Below are 16,974 nucleotides of genomic sequence, written 5' to 3'. Positions count from 1 at the left end.
TGTGATGTGTCCGGTTTGAAAATCAATAAGGACAAAAGTGCACTCTTGAGCTGTAATTGTGATAAAGAAGTGGAGGAAGGGTTGGCTAGGGAGATCGGCTGTGGGGTGGAAGCATGGCCCATTCAATACCTAGGAGTGCCATTGGGAGGGAACCCCTTAAGGGTCTCATTCTGGGAGCCAGTAACCTTTAAGATGTCCAAAAGGCTAGCTGGATGGAAGAAAGCTTTCCTTTCGAGAGGTGGCAGACTAACGCTAATCTCGGCAGTAATGAGTGCCCTCCCCGTGTACTTGTCGTTGTTTCGGATCCCAAGAGGAGTTGCAGAGGATATGGAGAAACTTATGCGGAACTTCTTGTGGGATGGACCGGATGGGGAGGCTCATTGCCACCTGGTAGGCTAGGACAAAGTTTGTAGACCTAAAGATAGAGGAGGATTGGGAATAGGTAACCTATGCCTTCGGAACAAGGCTCTGTTGGGTAAATGGTGGTGGAGATTTTCGACGGAGGGGGACACTTTTTGGAAGAAAATCATAGCGAGCAAATACGGAGTTCAAGAGAATGGATGGGATGCGGGATTGGCTAGACATAACACGTTTAGAAGTCCGTGGAAATTCATATCAAGGACGTATATGACTTTCAGTCACTCTGTGAGGGCAGTGGTTCTAGGGGGAGATAGATTTCGATTCTGGGAAGATTGCTGGGTGGGGAATTCTAGTTTTAAGGACCTCTTTCCTAATCTCTTTCAGATATCTAGGGAGCACAATAGGCAGATTTCTTTTTTCGTCTGTCGAGACTCGTCTTTTTCCTCTAACTCTTTGACCTGGAACTTGCATCTTAGACGCGATTTGAGGGATGCTGAATTGAGCCAGCTAGGTAACCTGCTGGAAGTTTTGAGGGGGGTGAACTTAGTAGAGGGAACGGAGGATGTGAGGAAATGGGTTTGGGACAGTTCCGGAGTCTTTTCGGTAAAGTCCTTCTTCGAGTCTTTCTTTCCAGAGGAGCGTTTCCCAAGCTTCCCTCTTTTCTACCCAATCTGGAAAACCACCATTCCGACAAAGGTTCAGGTTTTCTCATGGACAGCTGCGTTGGAAAGATTGCCTACCTGCGACTTGATTCAAAAGAGGCTCCCAAACATGTCCCTTAGCCCAAACAGGTGTGTGCTATGCAAGCAGGGAGGAGAAACTCAAGATCACATGATTATTCATTGCCCGTATTCAGGGAACTTGTGGAACCTGGTCCTCAAGGAATTGGGATTATCTTGGGTAATCCCGAAAACAACGAAAGATCTTTTTGCCACTGATCTAGGAGGTTTGCTAGGTGAAAAAGGGAGAGTTCTTTGGCTAGTAATGGTTCATTGCGTGTGTTGGTCGATATGGTTGGAGAGGAACGGAAGAGTTTTTGAAGATAGTGAAGAATCAGAGAAGGAAACTTGGGATAAAATCAAACTGAGAGTTGCCACGTGGGCTCTCAAGGGTTCTAACTTTAAATCTTTGTCTATGTTAGACTTGTATAGGGATTGGAAATTGGCTTTGATCTAGATTGTTAGAGGCCCTTTTTGGCTTTGAATATAGCTAGCTAGCGTGGATTGCTGGTCCACTTTTTGTAATCTATCATTTTCATTTATATATAATACATATGTTTCCTATCAAAAAAAATAATACTTGTCAGAGGACATGGGTTTATGAGAGATGAGAGCAGAACCTTCAGGAGCAGTAGGAAGGGCTGGAGTATCATCAATCAGCATCACTTTCCGGCGCACTTCCTCCCGCCGAACTTCTGCAAATGCATCTTCCGTCGAAGGAAAGGGGTCGCGAGCCACCACTCTGCCTCGCACATCATCCAGTTCGCGATTTAGACCCGCTAAAAAATCAAAGACTCTTTCCTTCTCAAGATTTTTCTGCTGTTTGTCATTGCAAGTAGTGCAAGTCACCTCTTTATCAAGTAATAAGTCGAGTTCTTGCCACAACTCTTGTAGATCGGAAAAATATTGAGTTACAGTTTTCGATCCTTGCTTCATCTCTTTGAGCTTGGATCGAATCTCAAAAATCTGGGAAGCGTTGCCAAGATCGGAATACATACGTCGCGCGGCATCCCACACATCCTTAGCCGTCTTAAACCAGAGATAACGGCGACTTATTTGAGGCTCCATGGAGTTTATAAGCCATGCGAGAACCAAAGAATTGTCCACCACCCATTGTTGATATGAAGAATCTGTGGATTTTGGAGTAGACAAGTCTCTAGTAAGATAACCCAACTTTCCTCGGGCACAAATCACAATTTTAACCGATTGTGCCCATTGGAGAAAATTCTTGCCATTTAGTTTATGGCTTGTGATCAACAGAGAGGAGGAATCAGCACCGTAGGCTTGAGGTACTTCACGTGTGGCCTTTGATTGATCAACAGAAACGGTGCTGTCGGAGTTGGCCATTTTTTGATTTTTACACGAAGAAATCCTTCGGCTTTGATACCATGAAAAAATAAGGGAGTGAAGAACTTTTTCTGTCGTATCTCGTTTATTGGGTTTCTACCCTTTAAATAATTTACAGATTACAAATCATAATCCCAATATTTTGGGTAACTGAATCAACCTAAATAATTTACAATCCTACCAAAGATAAAATATCTTATCAACCATAAATAAACAAGATTTGATTTAGTCTATTATAATCGCATATCTCAACAACGGGCCAACTCGTTTGTCAACTCTACTCAGAATGCTGATAACAATTTTTTAAAGATTTCGTTCCTCGCAATCGCAACTAGTGGAATACCTTCTCTTTCATTCTATGGGATTGTAATCACTCTTAGATACAATTTGAATGGTGTGCAAACTTTTCTTGCCTTGATTACCGCACACATTTCTCATTGTTGCTTTTTTATTGCATAGAAAAAACTAAAAGTGACCGTTTATTAAACCTTTGGCTGCTAATATGTCTTGAAATTATGATGCCAGTATTTATGTTTTATGCTTCTGCGTATTACAGCTTATTGGGGTTCCAGTCATTGGTCTTGAGCCAGAGTTTCATTCAGTGGCTAACTACTTGCTACCAAGTATAATATCCCACAAACAAGATGCTGGTGATATGCATCTTCAGGTGAACAAACTGCATATACCTAGAGTGCAAGAGATGCTGCTTAGATTCTTGTATATTCAGACATTTCTCTTTTTAGTTCCTGTTATGATTTCTTTTCTAACTATTAATTTTTAGTTGCTTCAAGATATCACAAGCCGGTTGGCCAAATTTCTTCCTTACTTTGAGGTATAGATTTTGAGCCTGTCTTAGTTCATGGAAAGGGGTTTTTCTTTGCTTGATCTTTTCCTCTGATAACTGAAGTCTGGCATGCATGTTAATTCTACCGCACAGGCTGATCTTAATAGCTTTTCGGAAGGCGCAGAACCTGCCATTCGTTTTCTTGCAATGCTTTCTGGTCCATTTTATCCGATCCTTCAGATAGCAAATGAAAGGTTGGTAAATTAATGTATATTTGAAGTCCATAAATTTTGTCTATATGCCTTTGTTCTACCTTGGACAATGGTGATGACTAATAGAAGATTTCTATCATGCGACCGACCCATTTTAGGGAACATTCATTAAAAGGACGAGTACTTGAAATTTCAAAATGTCTGAAAATCAATTATTTGGTGCTGCTATCAAGTCTTATCTGCTTTTTATTTCTGATGCAGATATGGTTAAATTGTTCCATACACAACCATGTCAGTTTTTGGTATGTAACTCTGTTTGAGACAGTTCTTAACAAATGTTTTCTGAGTCTTGGCAGAGAAGCTGCGAGAATGGCTATCAATGTTTCTGACTACGAAGCTTCTAAGATCAATCCGCCATCAACATCCTTGATGGTTTCCTCCAATTTTGAGGTACTGTCTCATGAAGTCATTTTATTCTACTTAAATGTTGCGCGTAGCACTAGTTACTACCTTATTTTGTAGAATATTCTCTTTCTAGAATTTTATTTCTTCTGGATTGTACTCTGATTGTATATGTTATTGAGAGGAAAAGAATTACCTTTTTGATGTATTGACTATGGCGTTATCTATTGCTATATATAAGGGAGAGGGCTTAATAGAAAAACGTAGTTTGGTGAAGCCTTTTTAGATTTCAACAATACGATTCTAACTCCCCACTATTCACGTATTTTTTTTTCTTATAAATTTTGAAAACGTATCCAATCATATTAATCCGTAAGATAGTTGTATTCCCACAACCTCAACATTTTTACACGCAACATCTACATTTTGATTTTTGACTAGTTAATCACTTAATCCAGTCATGTGTTTTCAAATTATAAGAAGAAAATCTTATCCTGATGTAAGTATTAAAATTTATATATATATATTTTTTGATAAGAAACGAGATCATATGATATACATATAAAAAGGATCATGTGATAATTAAAATTTATATTAGATTCGGATTTAATTTTGATATAAAATTACAAAAAAAAAATCATTTTTTTAAAAAAACTAATTTTAAAAAATAAAAATTTTCAGGTTGATGAGGAGTTTACATTATCAATGGAATTACCTTCCTTCACATCTTCCAATTCATTATCCTGGAATTTGCATTTTCGTCGCGATCTTAGGGATGAGGAGTTGTGTGATTTAATCAGGTTAATGGAAATTTTGGGCAGAGTTAGCCTAGTGGAGGGAGGTGAGGATGTTAGGTTTTGGAAGTGGGACGATTCAGGATTGTTTTCTGTTGAATCTTTCTTTGGCTCTTTCTTTCCGGAAGCTTTGTATCCAAAATTTGATCTTTTTCGAACGATATGGAAAACTCCTATTCCTTCTAAGGTTCAGGTATTTACATGGACAACAGTGTTGGGAAGATTGCCGACTTGTGAATTGATTCAAAAGAGGTTTCCGACTTGTCTTCTAAGTTCTAATTGGTGTGTGCTGTGCAAGTAAGGGGGAGAGAGTCAGGATCATTTGCTTGTTCATTGTCCATACACAAGCTCCTTATGGTGGTTAGTGTTGAAGGAAACGGGATTGTCGTGGGTGACACCAATGACTACGAAGGATCTGTTCGCTGCAGATTTAGGGGGCCTACTGGGAAAAAAAGGGAAAATACTTTGGCCGGTTATAGTGCATTGTGTTTGCTGGATCGTATGGTTCGAAAGAAACAGGAGGATCTTTGAAGATGTAGAAGATTCGGTTGGAGAGCTATGGGACAAGATAAAACGTTGAAAGAAAGAATTTTCAGGGAATAATACAACCTAAAGAGCATATGTAATGCTACAAATTAGGGATGTCAATCACTGATATTAGGTAAAGAATATTTCCTAATTAGTTACTTTCCTATAATACAAAGATCTTAGCTAATTTACAGATTTACAACAATTATTCCTAAATTAATTTCAATCTTCCAACACTCCCCCTCAAGCTGGTTTGAAGATATCTTCCATAGCCAGCTTGCTTACAAAGATATCAAACTGTTTTTTGTGTAGTCCTTTGGTGAACACATCAGCCACTTGTTCCGTTGTGGGGATATATGTCATGCACACCTCTCCATTGTCTATTTTCTCCTTAATAAAATGCTTGTCCACTTCCACATGTTTTGTACGATCGTGGAGAACTGGATTGTGAGAAATAGAAATTGCAGCCTTATTATCACAATATAACTTCATAGGAGATGATCCCGACACCTTTAACTCATTCAAAAACCTTTTAATCCACATAATTTCACAAATTCCATGAGCTACTGCTCTAAATTCTGCCTCTCCGCATCAGCGTAGGCTTCAATTTGTAGATTTCCTCTTGACTTAAACAAGAGTCCTCTTCCTGGTGTTCCCTTTAAGTATCTTAGTATTCTGTAAACAGCTTCAAAATGCTCTGAGCTAGGTGCATGCATAAACTGACTAACCATGCTTACTGCGAATGCTATGTCAGGACGTGTACGGGCAAGGTAGATTAGCCTTCCAACAAGCCTTTGGTAGCGCTCACGATCCTTCACATTCTCGGCCTTGGCAATCTGCAGCTTTGCATTAGGTTCTGTAGGTATTTCAGCGGGCTTACAACCTAACATACCAGTCTCATTAAGCAAGTCAAGTGCATACTTTCGCTGGTTTACGAAAATACCTTCTTTGGATCTAGCAAACTCCATTCCAAGAAAGTATTTTAATGCTCCCAAGTCCTTGATCTCGAATTCCTTGGCAAGTTCTCCTTTCAGCTTCTCTAATTCATAGAAGTCATTCCCAGTTATCACAATATCATCCACATAAACAATCAGGACATCCACCTTTCCTCCTTTTGAATGTTTGTAAAACATAGTATGATCTGCTTGACTTTGAGTATATCCATAACCCTTTATCACCTTCGCAAAGCGTTCAAACCAGGCTCGAGGGGATTGCTTGTGTCCGTACAAGGACTTTTTTTAGTTTGCACACTTTCCCAACTCATACTTTCTTCAAAACCTGGTGGAGAGCTCATAAATACTTCCTCCTCTAAATCTCCATTATGGAAGGCATTTTTTACATCCAATTGGTGTAAAGGCCAATTGAAATTTACTGCAAGAGACAACAAAATTCTGATGGAGTTTATTTTAGCTACCGGAGCAAACGTCTCTTGGTAGTCTATCCCATAGGTTTGAGTGAAACCTTTTGCTACAAGTCTGGCTTTGTATCTCTCAACACTTCCATCAGCTTTGCTCTTTATTGTGAAAACCCATTTGCAGCCTACAACCTTTTTTCCTTTTGGTAATTCAACAACCTTCCAAGTATCATTTTTTTTCAGCGCATTCATTTCCTCAAACGCTGCCAATTTCCAATTCGGCTCATCTAGTGCTTCCTGAATGTTTTTGGTTATCGCAAGTTCTGAAATTTTTGTTGTGAATGCTCTATAATTGCTGGACAGATTGTTGTATGAGATGTATTTAGCAATAGGATATCTAGTGCATGTTCGGACCCCCTTTCTAAGTGCAATAGAAAGGTTTTGGGCTGATTCTAAGACAGGTTCTGATGCAGATTTTTTTCGTTCATTATGAGGAGCTGTTGATGAATTTGGGCTGATAACAATGGGGGGAAGAGAGTGTATAGATGCAGAAGAATCACCTGAAACATTTTGGAGAAGACCGTCGGTCAGGGATTCTGTTTGGCCATGCGTTGGAGTGATCAAATGGTCTTTACTTTGTCCAGGAAGTTTCCTCCGTGAATAAATCAGTGGCTCAAGATTTTCTCGATTTTTTATCAATCGTAGTATTTCTTTCTCTGACAGATCAAATGCTGATCCGGATTCAGCAGATTGGGGTTCCTGATTCTCCTTTTCTATATCTAAAATCACAGCAGGTAAAGGTTCAACGATTTCCCAAAAATTTTGTTCCGCTAATTTCTCCCCCTGAATTAAATTTTTAGGGAAATATGGAGTATTTTCCAAAAAAGAAACATCCATACTTGTGTGAACCCTTTTTGTAAGAGGATTAAAACATTTGTAGCCTTTTTGGTTAGGAGTATTTCTTGTGAAAATGCATTTTTCTGTCCTAGGATCCAACTTTGACCGTGATCCCTTGTGAATATGCACATAGGCAGTGCATCCAAATATTCGCAAAGGTAATTCTGAATTAATTCGAGTATCAGGAAAAATCTTTTTTAAACATTCCAATGGGGTGCTGTACTGCAGCACTTTTGTAGGCATTCTGTTGATTAGGTAAGATGCAGTAAGTATGGCATCCCCCAAAAATATTTTGGAACATTCATGTGAAACATCATAGCCCTTGCTACTTCTAGCAAGTGCTTATTTTTACGTTCAGCTGTTCCATTTTGTTCAGGAGTACGAGGACACGAGGATTGGTGTAGAATGCCTTTTTTCTTTCAAAAATGTTGCTAAGATTGTATTAAAATATTCTGTCCCATTATCAGATCGTAAAATGCTAATTTTTGCATGAAATTGATTTTCAATCATTTGATAAAATTCTTTAAAAAATTTTTCAACTTCAGATTTTTCCCTCATTAAATATACCCAACAAAGACGAGTATGATCATCTATAAATGTTACAAACCATTTTTTTCCTGAAACAGTGGTAACTTTTGAGGGTCCCCCAACGTCACTGTGAAAGAGGTAAAAAGGCCTTGATTCACGATAAGGTTTTGAAATGTAAGACGAGCGTTGGCTCTTTGCCAAAAAACAACTTTCACATTGGAATGATAAAAGGTCTGTTTTTTGAAATAAAGATGGGAACAAATATTTTTTTTAGATAAGAAAAACTAGGATGCCCTAATCTATAATGCCAAATCATTATTTGATCACGAACAGAGAGAGAACCAATACTACTAAGTCCTTGAGCCATTTTATTACTTTGTAAATCACCCTCGAAGTAGTAGAGACCATTGATCAACCTAGCATTGCCAATCGTCTTCCCCGAGCTCCGGTCCTGAATAACACAATGAGATTTGTTGAAATATTGTCTCACATCGGTAGGATAGAGTACTGGGAGCCCTTAATATAGACAAGGGCAATCCTCACCTCTTGAGCTAGCTTTTGAGGTGAGTTAGGTCCAAGTCTCATTTCTAATATGGTATCAGAGACCAGGTCCTCCGTGTGTTGGATCGCCCATAATTGGGCTGCCTATAATTAGGCCAATCTTCAAGCTCCAGATGTTCATTCCTGGGCGATTAGATCACCCGTTAATATCTTCACGCTCCAGATGTTCATTCCTGGGCGTGTGGGGGGTGTGTTGAAATATTGTCTCACATCGGTAGGATAGAGTACTGGGAGCCCTTAATATAGACAAGGGTAATCCTCACCTCTTGAGCTAACTTTTGAGGTGCGTTAGGTCCAAGTCTCATTTCTAATAAAATTCATAAAAGATAACACAACAATTAGAATCTTTAGATAGTTTGCTGACGGACAAGAGATTACAAGCTAGCCTAGGGACATGGAGAACAGATTTAAGATCTATTCTTTTAGAAATTTTTACTAGGCCCTTTCCTGCAATCGAAGAGAAGTTGCCATCAGCTATTCTAACCTTTTCATTTCCAGGACACGGTGAATAGGATTCGAATATATTTGAGGAATTGGTCATATGGTTAGATGCTCCAGAATCAATGATCCATGGAGTAGAAGATTTGAGATGGCAAGATAGAGCATTTAATTCATTACCTGTGTTTACCACAGAAGCACTAGGAATACCGGATGGTGAATTGGTCTTTAGCAATTCAAGAAGATGTTCTATCTGCTCCTTAGTGAAGGGGCTGGTCTCGACTTCATTAGCAGTGGAGAATACTCGCCCTTGTTTGTCAACTGCTTTTCCTTTCCAATTTGCAGGTTTTCCATGAATCTTCCAACAATTGTCACGTGTATGGCGAGGTTTATTGCAGAAATCACACCAAACACGTGGCTTTTCATCATATTTTCGCTGATTTATGGTGGTTTTATTGATGCCTCCACCCATGGTTATCAGCGCTGAACTTTCAGCGGCAGTTTCTTGCGCTTTTTTTCCCAACATCACATTCCTACGACTTTCTTCTCTTCTAACTTCTGAGAACACTTCCCCGATTGGAGGCAGGGGCTGTCTTCCAATGATTCTGCCCCTGACCTCATCAAATTCGACATTGAGGCCGGCCAAAAACTTGAAGATGCGATTATCTTCCACAGTTTTCTTATGATGGCGTCCATCCTCAACAGATTTCCACTCGTAGGTATTGAAGAGATCTAAATCTTGCCATATACGCTTCAAGGAGTGGAAGTATTTTGTAACATTATCCTCCCCCTGTCGCATCTCTCCGAGTTTAAGATTTAACTCGAAGATCTGAGATTGATTCCCCAAATCAGAATACATCTGATTTACATTCTCCCAAAGCTCTTGTGCCGTTGGATAGCACATATAATTAGAGCTAATGTCTTCTTCTCTGATACCACGTTGAAAGAAAGAATTTGCAGGGAATAATAATTCTCTATTATTGATCATCCTTTTATAAGATTTACAACCTAAAGAGCATATGTAATGCTACAAATCAGGGATGTCAATCACGGATATTAGGTAAAGAATATTTCCTAATTAGTTACTTTCCTATAATATAAAGATCTTAGCTAATTTACAGATTTACAACAATTATTCCTAAATTAATTTCAATCTTCCAACATAAAATTAAGAGTATCTACTTGGATACATAATATATCAGGGTTTCAGTCTTTTGCGATTTCAGTTTTGTATAGGGATTGGAGTTTGGTTTGGAGTTAGCATAATTGTTGATCTATTTTAGAGTACTTTGTGGACCACTGGTCCACCTCTTGTATCTACTTTTTATTTTATTAATAATATAATATATGTGTTTCTTATAAAAAGAAAAAAGTTGGGCTACCCATTACTATCTCCACTCTCCATATGCTCATTCCTGGGCGTGAGGGGGGTTGTTAGTGTGTAATTGTCCCACATCGGTTGGATGAAATTTCCGAGAGTTGCGTATATGATCTTGAACAATTCTCTCTCCTTACATTGGATTTTGGGGTTGAGTTAGGTCCAAATCCATTATCTTTAACTGAGACATTATTGGGTGGCCAATTATGGGTGGTCCAACTCTGAGACCATGTTAAGAAGTTAGACTTAGACCTAACTCAACTCTAAAAGTGCAAGGGGGGAGGATTGTCCAAATCCATTTATGCAATTCCCAGGAACTCTATCCAACCGATGTGAGACAACTAACAAAAACATTAAATATCATGCCTTCCTCTTAACTTCTTAGTGATGCATGATCGTGAGTTATTTTATTGGCAGTATTTATATGAAAACAGGCTTGAAATAATCAAGAAGTTTTTGTTAGAGTTTAGTGAAATCAGCTACTTTCACTTTCTTTTGACTCTTACTGTGGAAGTGCTTGGATACTTATTTAATTTTCTGTCTTGTTGCACATAGCCAAGGAGATCACGAAATACATCATCTGCACTGTCGACAATTTCTAGTCACTTCGTCTTTCGTCCTGATGCAATCTTCACATTGCTTAGAAAAGCTTATAAAGATCCTAACCTGGGGAAATTGTGCAGGCTTGTAAGATATGCTTCTTGTTTTTCATTTGCTTTCTTGGAATTTTTTTAAATCAGGTTAGTATTTCTTTATCTGGTACTTGTCATGTTGTAGGCATCAAGGATTCTTAAGAAACTTTCAGAGTCTACGACTTGGAGAGAAGCATCTACTTTAGCTTCCGATGTTACATCTGCTGTAGCTGAAGAGGGTCTTAAACCTGAACGTGTTGCTCCTGTTTCCTTAACCGACTATTCAAACTTGTTTGGGGAAGAGTTTAACATGCCAGATGATCATTGGGATTCAACATACCTCAATCTATTAGATTCTGAGGCGGTAGAAGAAGGGATTTTGCATGTTCTTTATGCATCTGCATCTCAGGTTGGTTAAATGGAGCAGAAGTGCCTTGCCAACTAAAACTGTCAATAGAAATAATTCTGCCATTGCATCGTCTTGATGTTTGATAGACAGCTATAATTAAATTCCTGTCCAGCCTTTACAATGTAGCAAGCTGGCAGAGAACACTTCAGACTTTTTTTTGGCACTACCGCTGGTACAAGCATTGCTTCCAGGTCCTTCTTTTGATTCCAGTTTCCTATCTAAAATTAAAGCATGTTTAGTTGTTTATTTCTTTATTGCATGAAACAGAGAAAACTTTGAGAAAATCATTTATTCTTCTAAACTGTTTATTTCTTTAACTTTTGTCAAATTATTTTCTGAAACGGAGAAAATTACTTATTCTACTGAACTCTTGAACAAGAATTTATGTGGATCTTTCCCTAAATTTGAGTAGATAGTGATAGCTTAGAGAAAACATTAGTACTAAGTACCGCCTTTGCTAAAAAATGTTCCATGGCAACAAATTTAATTAATTAATTCTCATATTCAAAACAGGTCTAAAGATAACTTAATCATCCTAATCAGCCAACAGTCCCTCTCAAGTTACCTTACGCTTTTATTTTAATACTTTTGTTTTAGTTATTTGTAAAACATCTTTAGAGAAACATGTTCATTATTGTATATTTAGCATATTTCCGTCCTTGTAAAGATGAGAAGGGAAGTTTCTAATCGTTCAAAGTTATGTTCCCTCCTTCACAAGTTGTAAATTGATTCATCAGTTAATGTGCTTCGTGTCTCATAAAACATAAATTGTATTTTGTTCACGAGAGTGTTACATATTTACTTTACTGTTGAACTAGTGTCACTAATTTGGAATGAAACGTATTACTTTTGAACGCCTGAGTGGTACTTCTGATTTTCAGCTTAGAACATTAAACATTTCTACATAACTTTTATGCATTAGAAATTTCGTATCTTGTAATTAAAATAGAATAAAATATTTTAGCATGATATGAACTATTGATATTTTATATTTTTATTTATGAATTTTGATGCATTAATCAATCATTAAATAGTATTATTGCTGATCTAATTATTAGGTTTCATAACTTGCTCTCGTTTAGGGACCTCTGGTCCACTTTTTGTAATCAAACTATTCTATTAATAAGTTAGGCGTAGACCTCTGGTCCACTTTTGTAGTTAAACTATTCTATAATATTTTATCGTTACCTATAAAAAAAGAACTTGCTCTCATTTAGGGATTTCGAGGCCTCAACTGATACTTCTTTGTCCTATGTTTATTAGCACTTCGGCCTGTTGTCAGCAGCCCTTACCAAATTGATGACAGCTTCTCTCTTTGGAAGCAGCCATTTGTGCAAAATGCATTGTCTCAGGTATTGATAGATCAAAATGTCTTTCTGCTTAATTTTCATTGTTCCCTCAGTCCTAATTTCTATCTTGATTTTTATTTGTGCAATGGCAGATTGTGGCAACTTCATCTTCATTGGTGTACCGTCCTCTACTTCGTGCATGTGCTGGCTATTTGTTGTCATTTTTGCCATCACATGTTGGTTACTTCTTTTTTACTTTATTTAATTTCAAAATACTTAAATTTTTTCCTCAACAGATTTTTTCCTAATTATATATAGATTTGATCTATTCTCTCCTCTTCTTCTTGCTTGTCAGATAACCTTCTTTATTCTTTAACATATTTTCAGGCCAAGGCTGCATGCGTTCTTATTGATCTATGCTCTGGTGTATTGGCACCATGCATTGCTCAAATAATTGCAAAGGTTGAACGATAGCTTGCGTAATCATCTGCTACATAGTTTTGGGCTTCAGGTGGACCCATAGTCATTTATCATTGTATGCTTTGGGATTGCAGGTGGACTTAACTTTGGAGCTACTAGAGGACCTTTTAGGAGTAATCCAAGTATGTTTCTTAGTTATTATTTCCCAAATTCCAAGATGAGTTTCTCTTGTTTTTCCGGCAGGTGGAATGTAGGAACTTCATGTGTTTTTCCTGTTACTCAGGAAGAATGTTTAGAGGAATGTAAAATGCAGAGATTACTTAGAAGAAAGTGTGAAAATATAGGAAGAAAGTAGTTGCAGAGAACAAATATTATTCTCCTTAATTCAAGAATGAAGAGTACAACCTAATTGCTAATTTATAAGTCTGAATTAATGCTAAATTATGGAAAATAATATACTCCTAATTTAACTTGATAATATACCCATAATACAAAATCGAAAATCCTAGAAATTAAGAAATAGAATATTCAACACTCCCCCTCAAATTGGGTAGTATACGTTTGTCATTGCCAGCTTGGACTGCAACTCTTCAAAGGTAGGTGGAGCAAGAGCTTTTGTCAGGATATGTGCAATCTGCAAGTGACTAGGAACATACTGAAGATGAATTACTTTCTTCTCAATCTTCTCACTGATGAAGTGTCTGTCTATTTCGACGTGTTTGGTTCTATCGTGGTGCACGGGATTTATGGCCAATCTTATGGCAGCCTGATTATCACACATAATATCTATTGGATGATTATCTTCCAATCTCAACTCGTTGAGCAGCCTTTTAATCCACATCCCTTCAGAAATCCCATTGGACAAAGCACGATATTATGATTTTGCACTACTGCGTGCTACAATAGCTTGTTTCTTACTCCTTCAGGTGACAAGATTTCCCCACACAAAAGAGCAGTACCCGGAAGTAGATCGTCCGTCAATTGGACAACCAACCCAATCTTCATTAATAAAGATTTTGACATTTTTTACTGTAGTTTTCTTAAAGAGTAATCCCTAGCCAGACGCTCCCTTTAGGTATCTCAGTATGCACTGCTTCCTTTAGATATCTCAGTATGCGATAAACTGCTTCCATGTGTTCCACAGTTGGACTATTCATGTGTTGATTAATCACACTCACGGCAAATCCAATATCTGGTCGGGTATGAGAAAGGTGTATCAGTTTGCCCACCAATATCTGGTCGGGCATGAGAAAGGTGTATGATTTTACCCACCAAGCACTGATACATGCCTTTGTCAGTTGGTGACTGTAGTGACCCTTACCATAGATCACCTACTAATCAGAAACTTAGAAATGCAATTTACTTAATTAATCAATAATCAGAAATAAACTGCGGAAGCAATAAATATTATACAATCCCAAGGAAAGGAATCTGCAAATACCCAAATAGTTATACAACCAAATCGAATATTGTATCAACCCAATGCAATAAAACTCTAGGCGAAGCTCCAGCTGGCCATCCACTGCCTAGCCCCTCTTGGATCCACCCGCCTCATCCAATCGCAAACCTGCCCCATGGAATAGGGTGTCCAGATGCATAAAGTACGAAACGTGAACATAAAACGCTCAGCACGAGAGTATGAGTATACATGCATGTAAGTGTACCTCCTACCGACTAGAGGCCAATAATCGGATAACAAAGACAGACCGGGCCCTGGTATGTAGCACGCTGTGCCGTCGCTTCAGGAGGTGGCTCACATACCGAAAACCAGTGGATACTCCGGACCCAAATCGATGGAAGTTCATCCACTAACAGGATAGGGTAGAACCCCACTAACTGACATCTCAAAACAGATAGCTCAATATGCAAATGTATGCAGCATATAATCATGTCATGTAAATCATGCAGTCACATAATACATGCATACTCAGTCAGGATATCTCGAACAGTACTTTCGTACCTCAAATACTAGGCAAGCTCTACCAGCTCTAGGTCCACGCCTATAATTCGCACTACACTGCCAAATGATACTAACATCATTATAGTGCTCTAAAAGCCTTAACTAAGCTATTGCATACTCCTAAATATTTTTAGGAAGCAAAAGCTATACCTGCGTCCGTCGTCAGCCCGTTGCTGTCGCTTGCCTCAAAACTAGGCCACAGCTCCGCTACGACGCCTGGATCGCTATGCCACTTTCGGATTCTCAATGGGACGCCTAGAATGCCCTATATCTAAGTTGGAAGACTAAGGAAATCGAGAGAAGAGAAGTGATTGGTGCACTCAAAAGTGAGGCTCGGCACCCCTATTTATAGAAGGAGTTCGGGCCGTCCGAACTGGCTTCGGAGCCTCCGAACACGTTCGGGCCGTCCGAACTCAACTTCAGAGCGTCCGAAATCCCATCAATGCGTCAGCAATGACGCCATCTTGCTGACGTAAGCAATGACGTAATACTGGACTCCGATCGGGCCGTCCGAACCTGCCGACGGAGCGTCCGAACACGTTCGGAGCCTCCGATCCTGGCTTCGAATCGTCCGATCACGTTCTGAGCCTCCGATCTTCCTTTCGGAGCGTCCGAACTCAAGGTTCCTAATTGCGATTATTTCCCTTATTTACCTAATTTGGTTACGGGCTACTACATGCACGATCTTCGTTTGTTCCTATTTTGACATTTCCATTGGGGTGTCAGTTGTTTTGCACCCTAACATCTCTGTTTCTTTCAACAAATCTAGAACATACCTTCTCTGAGAAATTGAAATCGCAAGTGAAGATCTGGCAACTTCCATGCCTAGAAAATACTTAAGAGGTCCAAGGTCATTCATTTCAAATTCTTTTGAAATGACTCTTTTTATCCGATCCATTTCCCTCTCATGATTTCCAGTAAGTACAATGTCATCAACTTGGACAATGAGAACTGGAACTTTTCCATCAGAAATTTTAACAAACAGGGTATGGTCGGACTGGCACTGTAAATATCCATCATCAGTCATTACATTTGTCAAGGTTCTAAAATTCGCTAGGCGCTAGTCGGGCTCCCGACCAGCGCCTAGCGCCTAGGCGAGGACTAGGCGCCGCTAGGCGGATTCCCCGGTATCAACAAAAAAATCATAAATTCCTTCGAAATTTCTTTCTAGCTCAAATTTTCATTACAAATTAATATATAACATTACCTTTCAAGTTAGGGTAGACTTGACTTTGCTTATTGGACTTTAGTTCAAGGCCTCTAAAAAAATATTGGCTTTCATTTTTTTATTGGGCTTTAACTTTTTTTTTAAAAGGTATTGGGCTTTTAACTAAAAGCCCAAAAACAAAACCTAAAAAACAAAACCTAAATAAAACGTCTTCATTCTTGAGCCGCCTTCATCTTCTTCTTCTGCAGCATTCTTTAGCCGCCTACATTTTCTTCTTCTGCAGCGCCTAGGCCGCACAACCCGATTAGGCGGTGCCTAGGGCCGCATACTGTGGCCTAAGCGGCCAGGACTCCTAGGGCCGCATACTGTGGCCTAAGCGGCCAGGACGCCTAGGGCGACCGATTACCACTTTTCTGGTGCGGCCGGCGGCTGCGTTTTAGAACACTGACATTTGTAAACCGATGAAACCATGCTCTAGACGATTGTTTCAGCCCGTACAAAGATTTTTCCAGCCTGCACATTTTATTCTTCGTTGCTTCTGGTATAAAGCCTAGAGGTATGTCCATGTAGACTTCTTCATCAAGATTACCATTCAGGAAAGCATTCTTGACATCCAATTGAAATAAGGGCCAATCGAGGTTTGCCGCAATTGAGAGAAGTACTCTGATGGTGTTAAGTCTTGCAACTGGTGCAAACGTCTTCTGATAATCAATTCCATATGATTGGGTGTACCCCTTTGCAACTAGACGAGCTTTGTACCGTTCAGTGCTTTCGTCCGGATTATGTTTGACTGT

At 38.9% G+C, this 16,974-nt stretch overlaps 1 protein-coding gene across 5 annotated transcripts in view; it reads left to right on the top strand.

Moving 5' to 3' along the window:
• Nucleotides 1–16,974, top strand: part of LOC140879459 (uncharacterized) — a 51,395-nt gene that overhangs the window by 19,937 nt on the left and 14,484 nt on the right. For all 5 annotated transcript variants that reach the window (XR_012149425.1, XM_073283154.1, XM_073283155.1 and 2 more), the window contains exons 4-14: nucleotides 2,983–3,093; nucleotides 3,208–3,258; nucleotides 3,364–3,464; nucleotides 3,779–3,872; nucleotides 10,858–10,989; nucleotides 11,080–11,343; nucleotides 11,456–11,534; nucleotides 12,607–12,695; nucleotides 12,785–12,868; nucleotides 13,020–13,094; nucleotides 13,187–13,234. Coding sequence is in view for 4 of the 5 variants with exons in the window: in XM_073283154.1 (XP_073139255.1) it covers nucleotides 2,983–3,093; nucleotides 3,208–3,258; nucleotides 3,364–3,464; nucleotides 3,779–3,872; nucleotides 10,858–10,989; nucleotides 11,080–11,343; nucleotides 11,456–11,534; nucleotides 12,607–12,695; nucleotides 12,785–12,868; nucleotides 13,020–13,094; nucleotides 13,187–13,234 (1,128 nt within the window). In the remaining variant the exon portion in view is untranslated. The remainder of the gene's footprint in view (nucleotides 1–2,982; nucleotides 3,094–3,207; nucleotides 3,259–3,363; nucleotides 3,465–3,778; nucleotides 3,873–10,857; nucleotides 10,990–11,079; nucleotides 11,344–11,455; nucleotides 11,535–12,606; nucleotides 12,696–12,784; nucleotides 12,869–13,019; nucleotides 13,095–13,186; nucleotides 13,235–16,974) is intronic.

The sequence above is a fragment of the Henckelia pumila genome, chromosome 2 (assembly GCF_033568475.1).
Source record: "Henckelia pumila isolate YLH828 chromosome 2, ASM3356847v2, whole genome shotgun sequence".
NCBI lineage: Eukaryota > Viridiplantae > Streptophyta > Magnoliopsida > Lamiales > Gesneriaceae > Henckelia > Henckelia pumila.
Note: the sequence above shows the minus strand (reverse complement) of the source record. Positions and strands in the feature narration are given on the sequence as shown.